Source organism: Mustela erminea, chromosome 2, assembly GCF_009829155.1.
Source record: "Mustela erminea isolate mMusErm1 chromosome 2, mMusErm1.Pri, whole genome shotgun sequence".
In the NCBI taxonomy this organism is placed as follows: Eukaryota; Metazoa; Chordata; class Mammalia; order Carnivora; family Mustelidae; genus Mustela; species Mustela erminea.
In genome coordinates, this window is record NC_045615.1 from 109,264,121 (window position 1) to 109,282,362 (window position 18,242).

Consider the following 18,242-nt stretch of genomic DNA (forward strand, 5'->3'; position numbering starts at 1 on the left):
CCTGAGAATTTCCAGGAACAGGCTCAGTAGACAAAGCATACTCCTATGGCCTCCTTCCTGTAGCTCAGGTGAGGGTGACAAGATTGCTGAGCGAGACCTCCCTTCATTGTCTACAGAGCCCCATGTAGATGTGCTGGCATCTCCGCAGGCTCATGGCCTGACAATCTCCCAGCCATGAAGAGCTCTAGCTTTGGCATTCTCCAGGCCATATCCTATGAGCCACTATCTCAACTTGCATCAATCAGGCCTCTACTTATGCACCTGGAATGCTCTCCTCTGCTTCCTGAAACCTTCCACACCCTTCAGCTCAGTTCAGATGCCACTTCCTCCATGAAGCCTTCTCTTGGCCCCATCATGACTAATCCTTTCTTGGGATAGCCATGAGCCCACTATTTACACTGGACTATGAGCAAAGACAACCCTACCCTGCACCTCAGCCCCCTACGGAGGTGGAGATCTCCTCCCTCAATGTCAGTCTTCCGAGAATAGAGAAACTCCGTTGATGCCATCTCTGCCAAACAACACCAGGCTTGGCACCTAGTAGGAGCTCACTACATATTTGCAGGATTAAAATATGAGCTCTTAGAATCAAATGGCTTTGAATCTGATTCCATTTTTCATAAATATGACCTTGGTCACATTACTTGGTATCACTGGGCTGTTGGGGAGAACTATAGAAGAATGTAATGGGTGTGTGTGTTGAAGGTGTGAAGGTAGCCTTCAGAAAGGCATCTAATTCCTGCCCCCAGGAGCCTGTGAAAGTTACCTTATTAGGAAAAAGGGTCTTTGCTGACATAATTAAGTTAAGGATCTTGAGACAATATTATCCTAGACGTAAGGTGAGCCCTAAATCCAATGACAGGTGTCCTAATAAGAGAAGGCCAGTGATACAGAAGGGGGCTGTGTGAAGACAGGCAAGATTAGAACACCTAGAGCCACTAGAAGCTGAAAGAAGCAAGGATTCTCCCCTAGAGCCTTCAGAGAGAGCATGGTCCCACCAGTACCTTGACTTTGGACATCTGGCCTTCAGAACTCAGAGAGAATAATTCTCTGTTTTCAACCACCCAATTTGAGATCATTTGTTATGGCAGCTCTAGGAAACCAGCACAGTGGGGATCCAATAAATACTTGTTCTTTTGTCTGTGCGATCATCAAAGTCTGACATGAGTTCAAAGGCTTTTAATGAATATGAATTTTATACATTCAAATTTTATTTGACAAACACACAGCACTTACTGTATGTTAGATAATGTTTTGCAAATGTTTGCTTTGCAAACATTATTTCTTTAAATATTACGAAGACTCAAAAGGTCCCATGATTATTTTTTTCTTGAGAGAGAGACAGAGAGAGAACGGGGAGGGGGCAGAAAGAGATGGAATCTCAAGCAGAATCCATGTCCAGCATGAAGCCCAACATGGAGCTTGATCTCATGACCCTGAGATCATGACCTGAGCAGAAATCAGGTGCTCCAAAAGTACAATGACTCTTTTCATCATTTTGCAGAGGAAAAACTAAGAAACAGAGAGCTTAAGAAACTTGCCCAAGGTTACAGAGCTAATAAACTATGGAGCCAGGATTCAAACCCAGGCAGTGGCTCCAGAAAGTGAGTTCCTCACCCCAGCTCAAGTACTGGACTTGTTCCAGAATCTAGATCCCTGTCCAGCAGAGGATACATGGCAGGCCTGCTAGGCCTACCTTCTCTCCTGCTACTGTCCATCCTGCTGTGCAGTTCAGACCCAGCACTGCCTTCCCTGTACAGACCACACTTCACAGCTTACTCTGCAAGAGTAAATTGGAGGACTTCTGCTCAATGCCAATAGAAAAGTGGCATTTCATTCCACATTGGTTCCATCCAGCAGCTGTTCCGGTGGCCTCTTTCTTTACATTCGTACTTAATCTCTCATTTCCTGCATGTACTTAAAGGCTTCCTCAAAGAACATCACCACCGGAGACTAGAGGAGTAGGGAGCTTTTCTTGTGTCTTTTTGTGGGCCTGGCATACATGTCCCAGAAAAGCATAGCCTGCATCTGTTGATGACACACAGAAAGTCAGGACCACAGTCCAGCAGGACCTTGTAGACAACGTTACAGGAATATAGTCAATAGGACAGGGTTTTCTGTTTAGCTACAAAAGTTGTTCTATGAAGCAGAAGACACATGAGATGAACTGAACAGTGCCCGTTACAGTCTGCGGATGTGTCACTTCCCTGCCAAGCCCACTCCACACTCACAGGTCCCTGGGGACATATGAATGCAATCTGCACAGCAGATACCCACAGAGGCAACATAGTGCAGCACTGGGGGAGGGGAGACAGAGTCATGGGCCCTGGGTCAAACCCTGGGTTGACCGCTTAGCCATCAGTGTATGTGACCTTGGGACAGTCCCTGAGTCTCCTGAGTTCTAGATCAGCAAATACAAGCAGCAACTATGAGCTTAGACAATAAAGTCTGCCTCTGCCATGGACTCCTTGCATGACCCCCAACTAGTTGTGGACCTCAAGTTCCTCTTCCATAAAATGAGAATAATGGTACCTAGCTTGTAGAGTTATTGAGCTGTTCAAATCCCGAAAGCAGCTACGTGATAGTTGTTTGCTCGTACATAAATTAGGATGAGAAGGCTGCCCAGCACAGTGAGTGACACCAGGGAGGAAGGATGACTAGATATTAGTACTTTCCTTCAATGACCTTATCTGTGGCCAGGCCCACTGCCAATATGAGTGTTGGGATCCAAAGGAGACAATGCTGGCTTTGTTTGAACTAAGTAAGAACACACAGGTGTTGGATATAACATCCTGATTCCCAGTGGACATTGGCAAAGACACATCTATTGGGCTGTCCGCCCTATCATTCCCTTTCCTGGGAGGCACCTCCCTACCTGTGCTGTGGGGACAGTGATGGCTCCCAGGGTCAGGCCCACGAGACGTGACCATGGCCACCATTACTCAGTGGGTCTGTGGTAGGTGACTGGCCGAGGCAGAACTGGAACTTGGGTTTGGGACTTAAAAGAGAAGATCCCTCCAACTACTCTCCGGGAAGTAGGCTTGAGTTCGGCAACACTGGATATCCTGGTTCTCTGCCAGGAGGTCTGCAGGAGTGGATGAGCCCAGAGGGAGGGGGGACGGGAAGGCAGAGGTGCAAAGGGACTGTGTGCAGAAAGGAGCCAAGGTGGAAGACAAGGAGGCCCCGGAGTGAGACCCAGTCTCACCAGTCCCTGGTGGCTGGGCACCACGAGGTAACTGGGAGTCATGATGATAAACTCCTTTTTGACTCTCTCAGTTAACAGGTTTATGTTACCTGCCAGGGAGGGAACGCCCACTTACTACAACATCCCGCCCAGATCTCAGACTCAGCAGAGGACAAGCTTCACTCTTCCCTCCTCCCCACTGCCTTGCTCACCCAGCTCTGGCACCACCCAAATCAGATTAACCCAGAACGCTGTCAGAAACAGGTCAATCAGCCTAAAAAAAAAAATCTCATTTAAAAATACGCCCAAAACAGAGCAGAGAGTAATTTTAGAGACTTTCTATAAAAATAAAATAAAAGCGGGGCTCCAGTAGACTAACTCTGATCTGGGTCATGATTTATGCCAAATTCATCATAAGACACGTGAAATTGAAAAGGCACTGTGGACCATCCACGCCAGATAATCTTCTATCACACACACAATCAGTGGGCAAAATTATCATTTTTTATAGCCACCCGTAGATATTTTGAAAGCACTGTGGTAAAGTAAAAGGGAAAGAAATGAGCCACAAGGTATGCTGAGAAATAACTCATCCTGGAGACAGAGGTTTCTCAAACTCCACCTGCCTAGCTGTGTGCCTTGAACATGTTCTCTTGTTCTGACTTAGGTTTCCTGTCTGTGAAGGGGGGGGGGGTATAATAAATAGAAATAAGAACTTCATTTACCACCATCATCTACCTGCCAAAGTTGTTGGGGGATTCGAGTGAGCTAATAGCAAAGAATGCCTTACGGCAGATACCAGGGAGAGTGGGAAAGAACACAGAAGAAGAAGAAGGAGAGTCTGTCAGATGAGGAGTAAAGACCATACGGTAGACTAGCACTGCCCCCAAGCCCTGCCTTCTAGAACCAGTTCTGGGACTGCGGGGCTTGTGGGAAGACACAGCCCACTGAACTTCAAAAGTAATGGAATGGCTTCTTCCATGGTAACTCCTGGAGTATTCCTGATGGAGCAGCAGCAAGGGTATTTCAGTGATCCCTCCCTCTTAGAGACATCTTTTTCTCATGTCCCTTTTTGGCACCAGTCTTGGTGTCATATTTGGTCAAATCTTCCTCTCAAATAATAATATTACTAGCAGCTACACTTATTGAGGATTTTTATCTGTGCTTTTCAGACATGGTTTTAAACACAGGTTTTACATACATCATCTCATTTAAGCCTCACAGATAAAAGCTACAAAATGAGTTATAATTATAGTCATATTACATCTATGAGAGCAGAGGCTCTGAAAATTAACTTGGCCAAGATCACCCAGCAGGTAATAGACAAGAGTTGGGATTTGAATCAAAGTCCTTTGAAATGAAAGCCATGAAATTGATCCTGCCTCTGTTTCCCCCATTACCTTTGCCTTGTGCTGAGTTAGCCCGTTATTATCTCCCTCTGGACCACTGCAGAACACTCTACCTGCCTAAGACCCCTCCCACCAGCTGCTATCAGATTCTTTTTCCAAAACCCAATTCCCCTTCTGCCTTGGCTCCCAGCCCCGACCAGGTAAACCACAGAAAATCAGGCACTCTCAATAAATGATGGCCAAATGAATGACATTTTTGCTTATGCTGCCTTAGCTTCCTTCCCTCTACAAAATTTGCCAGCTTATCAGTCAGGGTCTGACCCTTAACAGATTTATTCCATAAATACCCCCCTCATGGGACCACCCTGAATCACTCTCTCATCCACTCCCTAGGGCATCCGGTTCCCTGCGCCAGGAACACCCCTCTCTCAACTCCTCCAGTCATCTGTCATCATCACCGGTTTTAAGTTGAATGAATGGACAAGCAGCTCCTCCTGAATGTAAGCCATCGTTCTCTCCTCAGAGAGACTAAGCAGGGGACTCTTGCAGCTTCAGACCAGGGGCAGGTGTTTATGAAATACCCACACCAGGTTCTCGAGCATGTTCTACTGTGCTGTATAGTTACCTGTCTTTCTGGTCTGATCTAACCGGATCTTTTCCTCTGCGCAGGAAGGTAAATAGACTTTTGTGTAAACTCCCAGCTAAACAAGACCATTCCATCTTGGATTTATAAGGATACACGACGGGCTTCACTTTAGAGAGTTACAAATGCAAAATCCTTTATATTTTTGGCTCAGACACGGGATGCAAAGTGGAAAACTTCCCAGTCCAGTAGCATGAGAAAAGGGAGGTCAGGATCGAGGGTCCTCCCTTTCTCTTTCACTCCTGCACTGCACCGGGACCCTCGATTCAAAACTCTCTACCCTTTCAAATGGAAGTATATACCTAGGGGATCATTCTCTCTGTGAATATGTTACTTTGTAGAGGACTTGCCATGAAGTCATCTGAATGACTTCAAGGTTAATGTATTAAGTTAGTTAAGCTAATGAGTAGGATTCCATTTCTCTCTCTCTCTCTCTCTCTCTCTCACTCCTGTACTCTCTCATTGTTGTTGTTTTTACATCTTCGGTTATGAAGATGTCTGCTTATGATCTGGCATTCATGAAACGCACTGGCCCAGTAGGAAAAACCATGTCTGCTACATGCCCTTTATGGGGTAAAGTACCTATAAGGGAATCTGAGACCATTATGATATCTAGCAACTGGATGAAACAATTTAAAAAATGGGATGGTGGGGGGACGCCTGGGTGGCTCAGTTGGTTAAGCAGCTGCCTTCGGCTCAGGTCATGATCCCAGGGTCCTGGGATCGAGTCCCACATCGGGCTCCTTGCTCGGCAGGGAGCCTGCTTCTCCCTCTGCCTCTGCCTGCCTCTCTGTCTGCCTGTGCTCGCTCGCGCTCTCTCCCTCTGTCTCTGAAAAATAAATAAAATCTTTAAAAAAAAAAAAATTAAAAAAAAAAATGGGATGGTGGGGGAAAAAAAAAAATCCAACACTCCAAGATCTTAAAGAATAATTCAATATTATATTCTTTAGGAAACCTAATCCCCGACCCCCTCCTCCAAGAGGTAATGCAGCTCTGCTCTGGTATACTATTGAGACTTTTGGGAATTTCTTTTTCCAAAGAAGTAAGTATTGATGAAGGTCAAGGGACAAGCAGGGCTAACACCCTCAGATTACAGCAGGATTTAAATTCTTCAGACGGCTCCTTCTAGACTAATAATGACGCCAGAGTTCAAAACCTGAGAATGTGTTGGATATAGGATACCTCTGACCTTATAATTTGAATGCAAACTTCTAAAAATACGGCTTTCCTTTGTAAAACAAGGGTGAGGAAACCTTTCTCTGAAACCTAGAGGAAGCAAAATAAAGCAACATATGGAAAGAGATTATAGGGTAACTAATTACATGATGTGCCTTAATGACACATGGATGCTTCACAGTCTTTTTGAAGACGCTGTTACAAATTCATATAAAACAACTGAATTCTATTCCTTTTGCATTAAAAAACTCTAAAGAAACTAAAACTAAAAACATGAGGTATTTGATTATCCAATAATATTTACACCAAGTCTACAAATAAAGGAAGAGGTACCTATCGAGAATAGTGAGCTTGTATCCCACATTAATAAATGAACTATTTTCTACTTCTGTCTTTTGGATTTCCAAATTTAGTCTTTCAAGCAGGGACATAAACAGTACGTAGTATTTGTTCAGGTTCTCGTCAATGGCAACAGGGCTCAGAGTGATTTGTTTCATTACACTGAAACTTAAACTAATAAAAAAATGGAGAACTACACTTCAAACTGTTTCAATGTCTTAATCTGAAATAAAAATGTAAGAAAATTTTAATATAAATGTATCATAATGAAAATCTATAAACTGCCTAAAATATAAACAAGTGTTAAAGCTCACTAAATACCTTCTCTCTCTCTCTCTTTCTGTCTCCCTGTCTCTCTCTCTCTCACACACACACATACACACACACTGACATATAATCCTCTTATGAACAACAGCTGACCAGCTAAAGAAGATGAGAAGGATTACTACAAATTTTATCATTTGTATATTGTCGTAATCAATAATAGCATTCAAATTTTCATAGTTTAAAGAACAATCCTAGAATAAGTCTAACATGAAGTCAATAAAAATTTAGACTGCCAAACCCTAATAGCAGATACTTCCCACAGACCATTTAAATTTTCATAATCTCGTTCCTGAAAACCCACGCCCGCAGACTTCCCAGTACAGGGAGTAGGACAAACAACAACAATACTCATGAAGGTGAAGGGTAAGGCACCATGCCATTAAAGTTCTGACAAGAGACCATGCCTCCTTTCCTTACACTTCCAGTCTTAGAACTGAAGCGAAGAGTTAGCCAGGTAAACATGGCAGGTCAGGACAGTCATTGTCCTCAGCAATGTGAAATTGTACTTTGTGGTAGGTCAAGGAGGGGTCAGTCTGTGAGTGCTGGCCTAGCCACCAGAGATAATTATTAACTCACCTGAGGAAATTTATTTTTAACCCTAATTTTTACCTTTGGTTTCACTTGAGAGTAATTCATTGCTCTCACCAGGGAAAAGAAAGGAAGAAAGAAAGAAAGAAAGAAAGAAAGAAAGAAAGAAAGAAAGAAAGAAAGAAAGAAAGAAAGAAAGAAAGAAAAAGAGGGAGGGGAAAAAAGATCAAGAATTGGAAAACCAGCATAGCAACATTGTTTGAATTCATTTCTTATAATCATATTCATTAACAACCTATTTAACCTGGCACAAGTGTTCCTAACTTCTGTCTCAATACTTTCTGCTCCTGTGCAATCCAATCACTTTGAATGTTATGTTTTAAAATACTGCATATATAAATAAAATACTGAATATAATACATATTTACTGTATCATGATTGACAAACAATATTCTGCGTGCCCATGTGAGTGTGTCTGGAGACAAACTGCCCACCCCCCTCCATGGGCACTTACCTTCAGGGAAAGCATTGGGCTGCACCACGTGGAGGAAGACATGCACCATTTTAAAGAGAACACCAATGGGCCCAGCTTTGTAAGAGTCTTTGGTCTCATAGTTCGTGGTCGGCAATTCAAATTCCAAACCATCAGAACCCTTTGTGGATGACAATGGCTCCAGGGCAGAGGTATCCCAGAACAGCTCCAGCAGCAGCAGGAAGCTGAGGAGGAGAGCCATGGCTAGCCAGATCCTGCACGCATGAGGTAGAGATGGGGGCCTCCGGTCTCAGAGGCTCTGGAAGCCTAGGATGAGACAGGAGTGTGTGTTCCTGCTCCAAAGAGGCTCGGCAGCAAGTGCTGGGTGTGCGGAGTCCACTCTCTTCCCTGGCCGGGCTGGCATGCAGCAAAGGCCGTCTGAGAATCTTTTTGTGGATCCGGGTCCGGGTCCGTGGGCTCAAGGTACCATCCCTGGTGGGAGAGAAAGGCAGCACTCAGTTCACACGCAGCCTGTCTGCCCCAGGAACCTCCAGAGAGGAGGCGGCACAGCTTAGAGGTAGTGCATCTGCCTAATCCACTGCGTGGGAGGCAAAAACAGAGACTGCTTAGAGCTGCAGGGGCACAAAAGCCAGAAGGCCCCACCGCAGGGTCCAGATGCATAACGCAGACCTTGATGGGTTCCAGAAACACTCTATGCTGCAGAGAAGGCTGTTCGGCCTTAGGAAGAGAGACTTACTGAGCACTTACTATGTACCCAACACTGCTGTACGTGCTGGGCCAGCGGGACCCTGTTGAAGGCATTATACCATTTACAGATGAGGAAACCTCTCCACAGAGGACTTCGGGGACTTGCCCCAGGGTCAGGGATGATTAACGGCGGGGAGGGGGCGTGTTACAATTCAAACCCCGGAGTTTTCCTTCAGAGCCCCTGCAAGACACCAGCACACCGTTTCTACAGAGTCGTCTCTCTGGGGCTCCACGCAGGCCTTCAGAGGCCCCAGCCATAGACCAGAGGCTTATTTTTTCTCCAGATTGGTGCAGGTGTCCCTGCTTTCTGGAGATACATCTTATCTGCTTTTTCTTCTACTCATTTGCTCACTGACCTTATTTCAGACATCTGCCTCTCCACCTCATCCCCAACCCAAACTAAGACCTCAGGGGCAGAACCAAGCTGTCTAAGGCTAGGTTACACTGGAATTTACCTTTCTAACATGTCCACCAGGTAATCCTGAAAGGAACCTTTGCCCCCAAGTAACTACCTGGGAATTACAGGTCCCAGGGATGAGAGACAGGGCAGTGGGAGATTCCCCACCACCCTTCCTGGGAGGGAGAAACAGGAATGTGAGAAGCAGCTACCAAGCCAGTGTATAGCTAAGGCAAGAGACCCAGAGGACCTCCAAAGTAGACCCTGTCCTACTGTGTTTCTAGCCCCAGAACTGAACACAAGACAGGGCAGAGTTGGGGTTCAGTAAGTACCCCTCAGTGTAAAACTGAAAAAGCCAAAATGACTGATTTGCTTATGCTACTGCGTAGAACTAGGTGCATCAGAATGCAACATCGGAGAGGAACTGGGATGCTCTGCACCTATTCTATTCTGGGGTCAGGAGCACCCTGATTATATTCTATTTTGTACATGAGTTACACACTTAGTAACTTTCAAAATAAGGGCAGGGTGCTCCTAAAACCCACTGTGCAATGGGGGAAAGAGGGTCTTCAAGAAAGTGACACATTGCACAAGGGGCCAGAGGGCCTACAACTTGTATTCTACCAAGCTGTAGAAAGTTTCGGACGAAAGGTGCAAATGCATGAGCTGTCTGAGTGAAGATGTTAATTCATATTTAATCCCCTGGATATTGCCTCATCTTCTAAGTCTTGTCCTACCCTGGTTACTTCTGCACAGAACTCCCAAAAGAATGACCCTAAACTCTCCACATCTAATTGTGGGCTTCTCAGAGCATTTACAGCTCTCAGTGCCAACCTTGTTAACCCTGAATCAGCTTCCTGTCAGCTCTCCATCACACCATGGATACACCAGGACCCTGGTAACTGTTTCCAAAGGGCATTCTCCCTTCCAGGCTTGGCTGCTGCAGCACCCCCTGCTTGGGCTCTAGAGTGCTCTAACCTTTCACTGGTTCTGGTCAGAAGTCACCCCTGTGTGCAGTCAAACAGAGGCCTGCTCTGCTCCATCTTCAAATAGTTTCCAGAGAGGACAAATGAGAAAGAAACAAAGCCAGCTAGCCTTTACAAAGCCACTGTCTGGGAGTCTCCGGGGCTGCACAGGGCAGGAGAGGGAGATGAAAGGTGAGGGTGGCTGTGTTATTCAGGACTAGGACTACTGGCATTAGACAGGCAGGCAGGCAAGCACATGCACACTACACACACCACACACACTAGCACATACCACACACCACACCACACACACTAATACACACCACACGCACCCCATAAATACACACACCACACACACTATCATACACCACATGTACACACAACACACACAACACACAAACACACAACACACAATCGTACACCACATGTACACACACCACACACACCACACACACCACACACACTATACATACATACACCACACACACTAGCATACACCACACATATACACATCACACACACTAACACACTCCATACGTATTCACACCACACATACACACACCACCCACATTAACACATACACCACACACTGACACACACCACACATACACATATCACACATACACACACTGGCACATGCCACACACGCTAAACACCCTAGCACACACCACACATACTAGCACTCACCAAGCACACACCACACACACTAGCACACACCACATACAAACCAACACATTAAGATACACCATACACACTACACATACATACACCACACAAAACACAACAAACATACATATAACACACACTATCAGACATATACACTACACACTGATACACTGCATGTATACACACCACACATATACATACCACACACACTGACACACTCCACACATATGCAAAACATATATACGTACAACACACACACTCATATAAATATCATATAAAATACAACACATACACACACATTACATCCTCCCATCTTGTTTCCTGCTAAAGCACAGGCAGGGAGCACAGCAGCTGGAAGGATTAAAGGCTCAGCTGCTAAGAAAGGCTGACTTCCTGGTAATGCCACCACACCTCAGCCAGGGATGAGGAGAAGCACAGCAGGAGAGAGATGGCAAGAGGCCTGTGAAGAGCTATGAATAAACAGTTTCAAACTCTCTCTGGGAAAAAGCAGGGGAAGGCAAATCCCAAGTGAAATGCAGCCCCACTCACTGCTGCGAAACTGGAAGTGCCAATTAAGCTAGGCAGCACCTAGAGCTACGTGTCCAGATTTCTTCACTTCTTGCTCCAAAGTGTCGGTCCCTCTCACATTTAGAAGTAAATGTTAATACTAAAATCTCACTACTTAGGAAACACTAGATAATACAAGTCAAGGCAGAAGAGAGGTTGTGGGACCTCACCTGTTAACCTCACTGGGTAGCAAGAGCAGCTGGGGCAGCTCCTGGGACTGCCAACATAAAACCCAAGCCAGTTCTCTAGGACCAGGAGCTGCATTGGCATAAAATGCGTATTTATTTAAAATGCTGGTTATCAGACCTAATTTCTGGGGACCAGGCCCATTAATCTGCATTTTTAACACTCTTCCCGGGTGATTGATTCTCAAGACAACTGAAGTTTGAGAACCAGCACTGGTCCTGAGTACTCACTCACCTAGCTTATTCAGGCCACTTTGCAAAGACATCTTTGGTTTCTCAAATGCAACTGCAAGACAACAGATGCAAGGAAGACTGCCCCAAATGCCCTTCTTATAGTGCATTAAACTGATCGATCCCAGCTGCTGTGGAATGGTCTCTGACTTGCTCATCTCTGTGCCCGCCAGAGCCAGGCACACAGTAGGCACTTGATAAAGGGTTGCTGAAATCAAACAGTGAGGGGTAGAGAGAGAACTGACCTGAAATAATCCTTCCTACCCATTTCAAAATTGTATGGAACATTTATTAGCTTGGAACATTTATTCCAAGCCTCTGGAAGGGAGGTGTTGGAGTGTTTGTAGCTATTCCCACGATAAAGGCAGCAGACTGTGTCTTTACTGGCTTTGCCCATGGCAGAGCAACTGGTCTACCATTCTGGGGCCATGCCTTCTGCTGGGACCCCCAACTTTGCAGGGCTTTGGGAACTGCTTCCTCAGGGGCTACCTCCTCACACAGGCACCAGACTAATCAATAAAGGCGATCTCACCATTTTTCTGATTTATGGGGTACCGGTTCCTGGTTTCCATTCCAAATGCGTTGAATTCAAGCTGGGAAGGTGGCCCGAGAATGTGAATTTTGAGCAAATACTTCACATGATTCTGAGCTTGAGTCCAGAAAATGGCACTTCCACAGTTTGAAAGCAAATATGGTGACCATCTAGCTTCATTTCTCCTTCTTTCAGAAGGATCTTTGTATTGAATGTTTGTCAGCTGTGATTTCGGGGGTGGGGGAATGGACTGCTCAACTTCTGAGCCTACCTTTGTGAGTCTTGTAGGCACAACTCCTGTTTTTATTGTGAGGACGGCCAAGCTGCCCAAACTGTGGTCTGGGGGGTGCCTCAAACCCACCAAGCGGATGCCTATTCCTCAGCTTGTCAATGAGGGGCACACTCAATCAGAGGCAGTCTCTAACTCAGTCTAGCAGTGATGGCACAGTGTCAGCAGCCATAGCCAGAGTCTTGCGGTGGCAGCCGTGGCCACACACCAGTTGAGGGTCCTGTTGTATGTCCTGCATGAGCTCCTGAGCCTAGCTGGCCAGTCTTCCTGTCACTACCTAATACCCAGGCCTTTTTCTGCTAAAATTACCCAGAGTTGGCTTCTATCATTTGTAACAAACCATCCTGACCCTTAACAAATCTGAGATAGCTCTTGGTCCCCTGCAAAACCTTTATCCTTCATATTTTAAACAATGCCAATAAAATAATACTTGGTTTAAAGTCTTATTCCTTTGACCTGTCCTTTGATGCACTTGTTTACTGTGCTGGAATGCACAGAATGGTCCCATATGGAAATCATAAGGAAGTTCATTAAAAAAAATTATGGGGACATATCAAGGAAGCAAAACGAAACTAAAGAACGTTGCTGAAGTGACAAGAGGCCACATGTTTGAGACACGGCAGGAGTCTCCTGTTCCACTCATTTGTCCAGTGACTTGAGCAGTGGCTTATATTCTCCCTGCTTTCCTGTGCTTGTCTGTGAAGTGGGGTTTTGAATAGCGCTGGAGGGTTAGACAGGAGTAGATACAGCACCAGGCAGCCAGCTGGCCGTCCATAAAGGGCCTGAACCGCCCGCCATTGCCAGCATCAGTCCTCCACGCTCCACCATGGCCCTGGGCTCACCTCGACAGAACAGCTCCAGAGGATTCTCACAAAAAAAGGAAGAAAGAAAAAGTAGTAACTTCACACACAGTGTGAATCCACGGCGATTCCCATACTCGTTTTTGAGCCACACACACACACACAAAAAAACCAGCAGCCGGTTAAGGTTCAACCCAGCATACAATGGCAGATGTTTGAGTCTCCAGTGGGGCGTTCAAGAACGCCCCCCCACCCCCTCCCATCATTCACCTGTGTGTCTTAACGAAGGTCAGCCGCTGCCCACAGGCACCGTGGAAAACCTTTCTGGATCAGAGCTTGGGCGGGAGAGAGGTCAGCAGCCGCCTGGGGTTAAGGCTCAACCTGTTGCTGCAGGAAGCTTGGGGCGCCGGCTTTCCTCAGCCTTTCGCTCCCACCCACCGCCAGGCCGGGCTCCTTCCTGCCCTCTCCCCCTCCTCGGCAGGAGGCTCTCCCGGGCTGCGGGACACAAAAGAATGGGCGGCTGGGCGGGCGCGGGAAGCGAGGAGACTCGAGGAATCCGCCGCCGCCTGGGAGAGGGGGTTGCCGGAGTAACTTGGCTGCCCCGTACGGCCGCGCGGGATCCCCGCCACAGCCCCCGGAGGCTGCATCGGGGTCGCCAGGGAGAGGGGGAACCGGAGCGGTGTGCCACCCCCTCGAATCCCCTCCCCGTCTCGGAACGGGCTTTCAGGGAAACTGACCTTGGGCCCCCGCCTCTCCCGCACCTCGAAGCTTCTTCCTCTGTCCACGCTTCCCTTTGTTGTCCCAGCCGGCGCCGAACTGGCGAGGTGCGTCCAGGGCACTCAGCTCTCCACCCGGCAATTACCGTAGGTCCCCTAACTGTGCACACAAGGGGGTGGGGGCTGCGTCAAACCAGGGATGCGTGCGCTCTCCCATAGACGTGGGGACACTGCCTCCAGAGGCTCCCCCCGGACCCCCCTCCTGCTATGGTCTATTGCATCGCGTACTCCGTTTGGAAAACCAGGGAGAGGTGACCCCTTTACATCCCTCAGTGCCTCGTGCCCCCAGGGCACCCCCAGCATTCCCCTCCTCGCAGAACAGTTCTCAAGCCCCTGACGAGTCTCCCCCTCTCAGAGAGTGAGCCCGCGGCTTCAGGGGTCCCGGTCCCGCTTGCTTGTGTCCTGGTACCTGGAGAGCCACAGCCACCGATTCCCCTCTTGTGGCTGGAAAAAAGACCCACCGCGCAGACACCAGGCAGCCGGCAAAGTTTGCGCGCGTCCGCGCTCTGCCTGGAACTCCCGCTGGCGGGGCGCCCGGACCACCTCGCCCACTTTGCAGTCCCCCGGCTCCCAGGCAGCTCTCAGGGCTCGTACTACCTGCCCCGGGGCCAGGGGACGGGGCGCGGAGGGCTGGGAGGAGAGCGGCACTGAGCGAGCCCCTCCGTTCCCGATTTGTCGCCCCCAGCCTTCTGCTCAGGCCCCCGCAGCCTCCGCTGACGCCCCCAGGCTCCGGGATGAGGACGCCTCTACTCACCGCGCGCCGGGTCCAGCTCCAGTTTCGGGCCCCGCTGCCGCCCGCCCTCCCGTTGCAACGGCGTTCGCCCAACTCGTCCGGCTCATGAATGATTTATGAGCCGCTTCGGGGACCACCGGGACGGCTTCCGGAGAGGCGGCCCTGCAGCCCCGCGGGCGGTCCAGCCCCGCGGGGCGCGCCGGGCCGGGAAAGGCGCCGGCCCTGGAGGCGCGAGCGAGGCCCGCCCGGGGTGCCCGCGGGGACCTGTTGCGGCCTCCCCTGCTCCCGGGCGGGGACTTGCAAATGGAGCCTCCGGAATGGCAATGCTACTTAAGTCAACTCACCCCCAGCGGGAGAGCTGAGCGCGCGGCCAGGTGCCTGCCCGGGACCCGGTCTGTATTTTAAAGAAAGCTAAGCCGGGGGTTCTGGATGCGCTCCCGACTGGACCCGCGAGCAGCTTCCCAGCCCGGAGGTACCCACCCGGCCTGGGCTGCATGTATTTCCTGAGGCGGGAGTCCGGCTCACCCAGCACGCCCTTCTTACAGCACCCGCGTCTCCCTCACCTAGGAGAGCTCTCTACTTGGAATGCCGTTCCCCTTCTAAAAACTCCTCCTCTCGCTGGTTCCAACCCAGACAGGCTTTCGTGACACCCCCCCCCCCCCGCCCCAGCTGCTTTAGAGCTTCTATTGCTGGGTCCCAAAAGACTTATTCTTTTCTAATTCACCCAAAACAAACCAAACCCAAATAATTTGGTTCCTTTGTATATTATGTACCAATCACGATGCTCGTGGCCGGAGCTGTAAAACTTACAGAAATCAGTCCTTGCCCCCACGTATAGGTACAGGCATCCACTGTAGACCGAAGCACAACGCGCTTTAATTATTTGGTTCAGATGTGGGCCGAGAGTCCCCTGTCATCCCATCTTCGCCTTTCTGCCAAGCTGCCAAGCTGAGACGGTGGAAACCATCCATAAGTACTCACTCCGTCTCCTAACCTAACTGCATTCACCAATGTGCCCCTTGCGCCTGGCTCACCACTTCCAGTCTTGAACGGAGAATACTGTCTGTGGAAAACGTGAGACTTACAGAAGAAGAGCACTGCCAGGATGGTGTCTAGCACTCGGTTGGCGTTTCACGTTTGTGATGCGGAGGGATGGATGGACAGGTGGATGGGTTGGACTGTTGGACAGGACAATTTCCACCAAGGTTCTTCACTAACCCCAGAATCTAGCATAAAGCCTGTGCTGGAAGGAGCATTGTTTAAAGTTTAAATTGATCTTGTATGTGCCTACTTCTAGGACAATAAATGCCAGGTCAGGAAACTTCTGAAAAGGGCACTAGAGGCACGGCAAATTTAGGTGGTCGTATAATCAGGCCTGATGTTTCCACCCTGAAGCCCCTGCTGGTCAGGGGCCTCTGCTTCTGCACTGGCAGAGGTCCCCAGCACTTCTCCAAGGCAGCCGTCTGAGGACTCTGGAGAGGGTACTCCTTCCCTCCTGATAGCAGTCAAGTCAACTTGCATCAGATGTTGACCCTGTCCCTTTTTATCACTGTGACTTTGGCTCCTTAGCTTCCTTGAGCCCGTTTTTTTGTCTGCAAAGTAAAGACAGTTATACCTCCCAGGGCTCCTGTTTACTGTTCGTAATAATAATAAAAATAACAATGACAACAGTAGTTGGAGTGAGCACTAACACTCAGTGAATGCTTCCTCTGAATGAGGCACTATGCCCAGAGCTTTAAGTGCATGATTTTGTGTTATCTTAGCAACAAAGACAGCATATGATCTCCATCTTAAAGATAAGGCTAAAAACGTGTTCAGTCTTTTGCCTGAGGTCCCAGAGGTAGTAAGCAAAGTGCTGAATTTGAACCCAGATCTGGCTCCAGAGCCCATTATTGCCCAAGCACACCAGAGTACCGAGAGATAACATAAAACCCTCTGTCCTGCACGCCCTGATTGACAATGTCGTGTGGCACTCCAGCATCACATTGAAATGATTGGCCATCTGTCTTCCTGTAGGCACCGAATGCTTCAACTGTTTTTATCCATTTTCATATGCCTCCCTCCCTCCATCACCAACTCTATGTGGACCATTGGAGGTGTTCAATAAGTGAATGAATGAATAATAAACAGAACACAATATTAAGATCTGTTCTAAGCAGCCTTAGGCAGACAGCAACATAGGACTTAATTTATTTTGTTCAATTCAGCTTGGAGTTCTAATGCTACAGTCCTGCTATCTAGCACAACTGAATTCCTCTGTCATCTGTTACATGCGACTGGAGGATGTAATATTATTCCTATATATCCATTTAGTCATCAGGTGCAAAACTTAGGTCTCCTTTCTGAAATCGCTCCTCATTTTTCCTGCCCAAATGAAATCTAAATACAAGGCAGCCCGACATCCTAGGGAGAGCAGGGAGATTCATTCAAATGCTGTCACTAACTGCCAGTGTGGTCCCTGGTAAGTCCTGTAACCCCCATGGGCTTCACATGTCCATAGGTCCAATAGCCTGGCTCAGGGACTGGATATGGCTAGAGGCTACCATTTTGGATCCTGCAGATATGGGATATTGTCATCAACACAGGAAGGTCTATTAGATAGTGCTGGTTTAAATAGTGAACCATAATAAGGGGGAAATGACAGTAGGACTGGGGTAAGTAACTGAAGTTTCCACAGAAATTATCAGGGTGATGGAGCATTAGAAATGAAGTGTGGAGATTAATCATTGTCAGAGTATACAACACTGGATCATTCAACAATCCTCAATCTTTGACAAGCCGTTCCTTATGAAGGACTTTGGATAGTCTTTTCTGAATCACTAAGACTAAAACAAAATAGGTGAGTGAATATATTATTCTAATTAACCTGACATTTTCTACCATGAATAACTAGCCCCCCCCAACTCCCCACCAAAATATGTGCTTGTATGACCAACAATCATGGCAACATGTGACCCTTTAGGAAATCACATTTGTATCATCTCAGCATGGGCTGCCCTGCCTTCTTAAGTCTGAAATTTGTGTAAGAGACAGCTCAGGAGAGAGGGAGAAGTTAAGCAAGGGGCGGGGGGAGAGAGAGGGTTTGTTCCAAACCGAAATTCCACTAGTTTTCAAGGAAAAGGCTTCATGCAAGCCAGGGTTCGCCTATAAATGTTTCACCTCATGCTTTCCTGTTCTTCTTGCTCTTTCTCCCCTTGCCTCTGGGCTTAGAAACCACACATCGCTTTGCTGATGTTTACTAACCAGAAGCCAAAAAAACATGTTTCTTGTAGTTCATTCATCTTGTAACTCATTCATCAAGCCCACTGTGTAGTA

At 47.8% G+C, this 18,242-nt stretch overlaps 1 protein-coding gene across 22 annotated transcripts in view; it reads right to left on the reverse strand.

Annotated features, from left to right (window-relative positions):
- The window catches only part of PROM1 (prominin 1), a 136,422-nt gene that overhangs the window by 96,408 nt on the left and 21,772 nt on the right, over positions 1-18,242 (reverse strand). For 9 of the 22 annotated variants that reach the window (XM_032333902.1, XM_032333905.1, XM_032333901.1 and 6 more), the window contains 2 exons: positions 14,156-14,294; positions 8,061-8,510 (listed from right to left, as the gene is read on the reverse strand). In XM_032333902.1, the coding sequence (XP_032189793.1) occupies positions 8,061-8,280 (220 nt within the window). In that variant the 5' untranslated portion in view covers positions 8,281-8,510; positions 14,156-14,294. The other 13 variants (XM_032333913.1, XM_032333912.1, XM_032333911.1 and 10 more) reach the window with 10 other exon arrangements.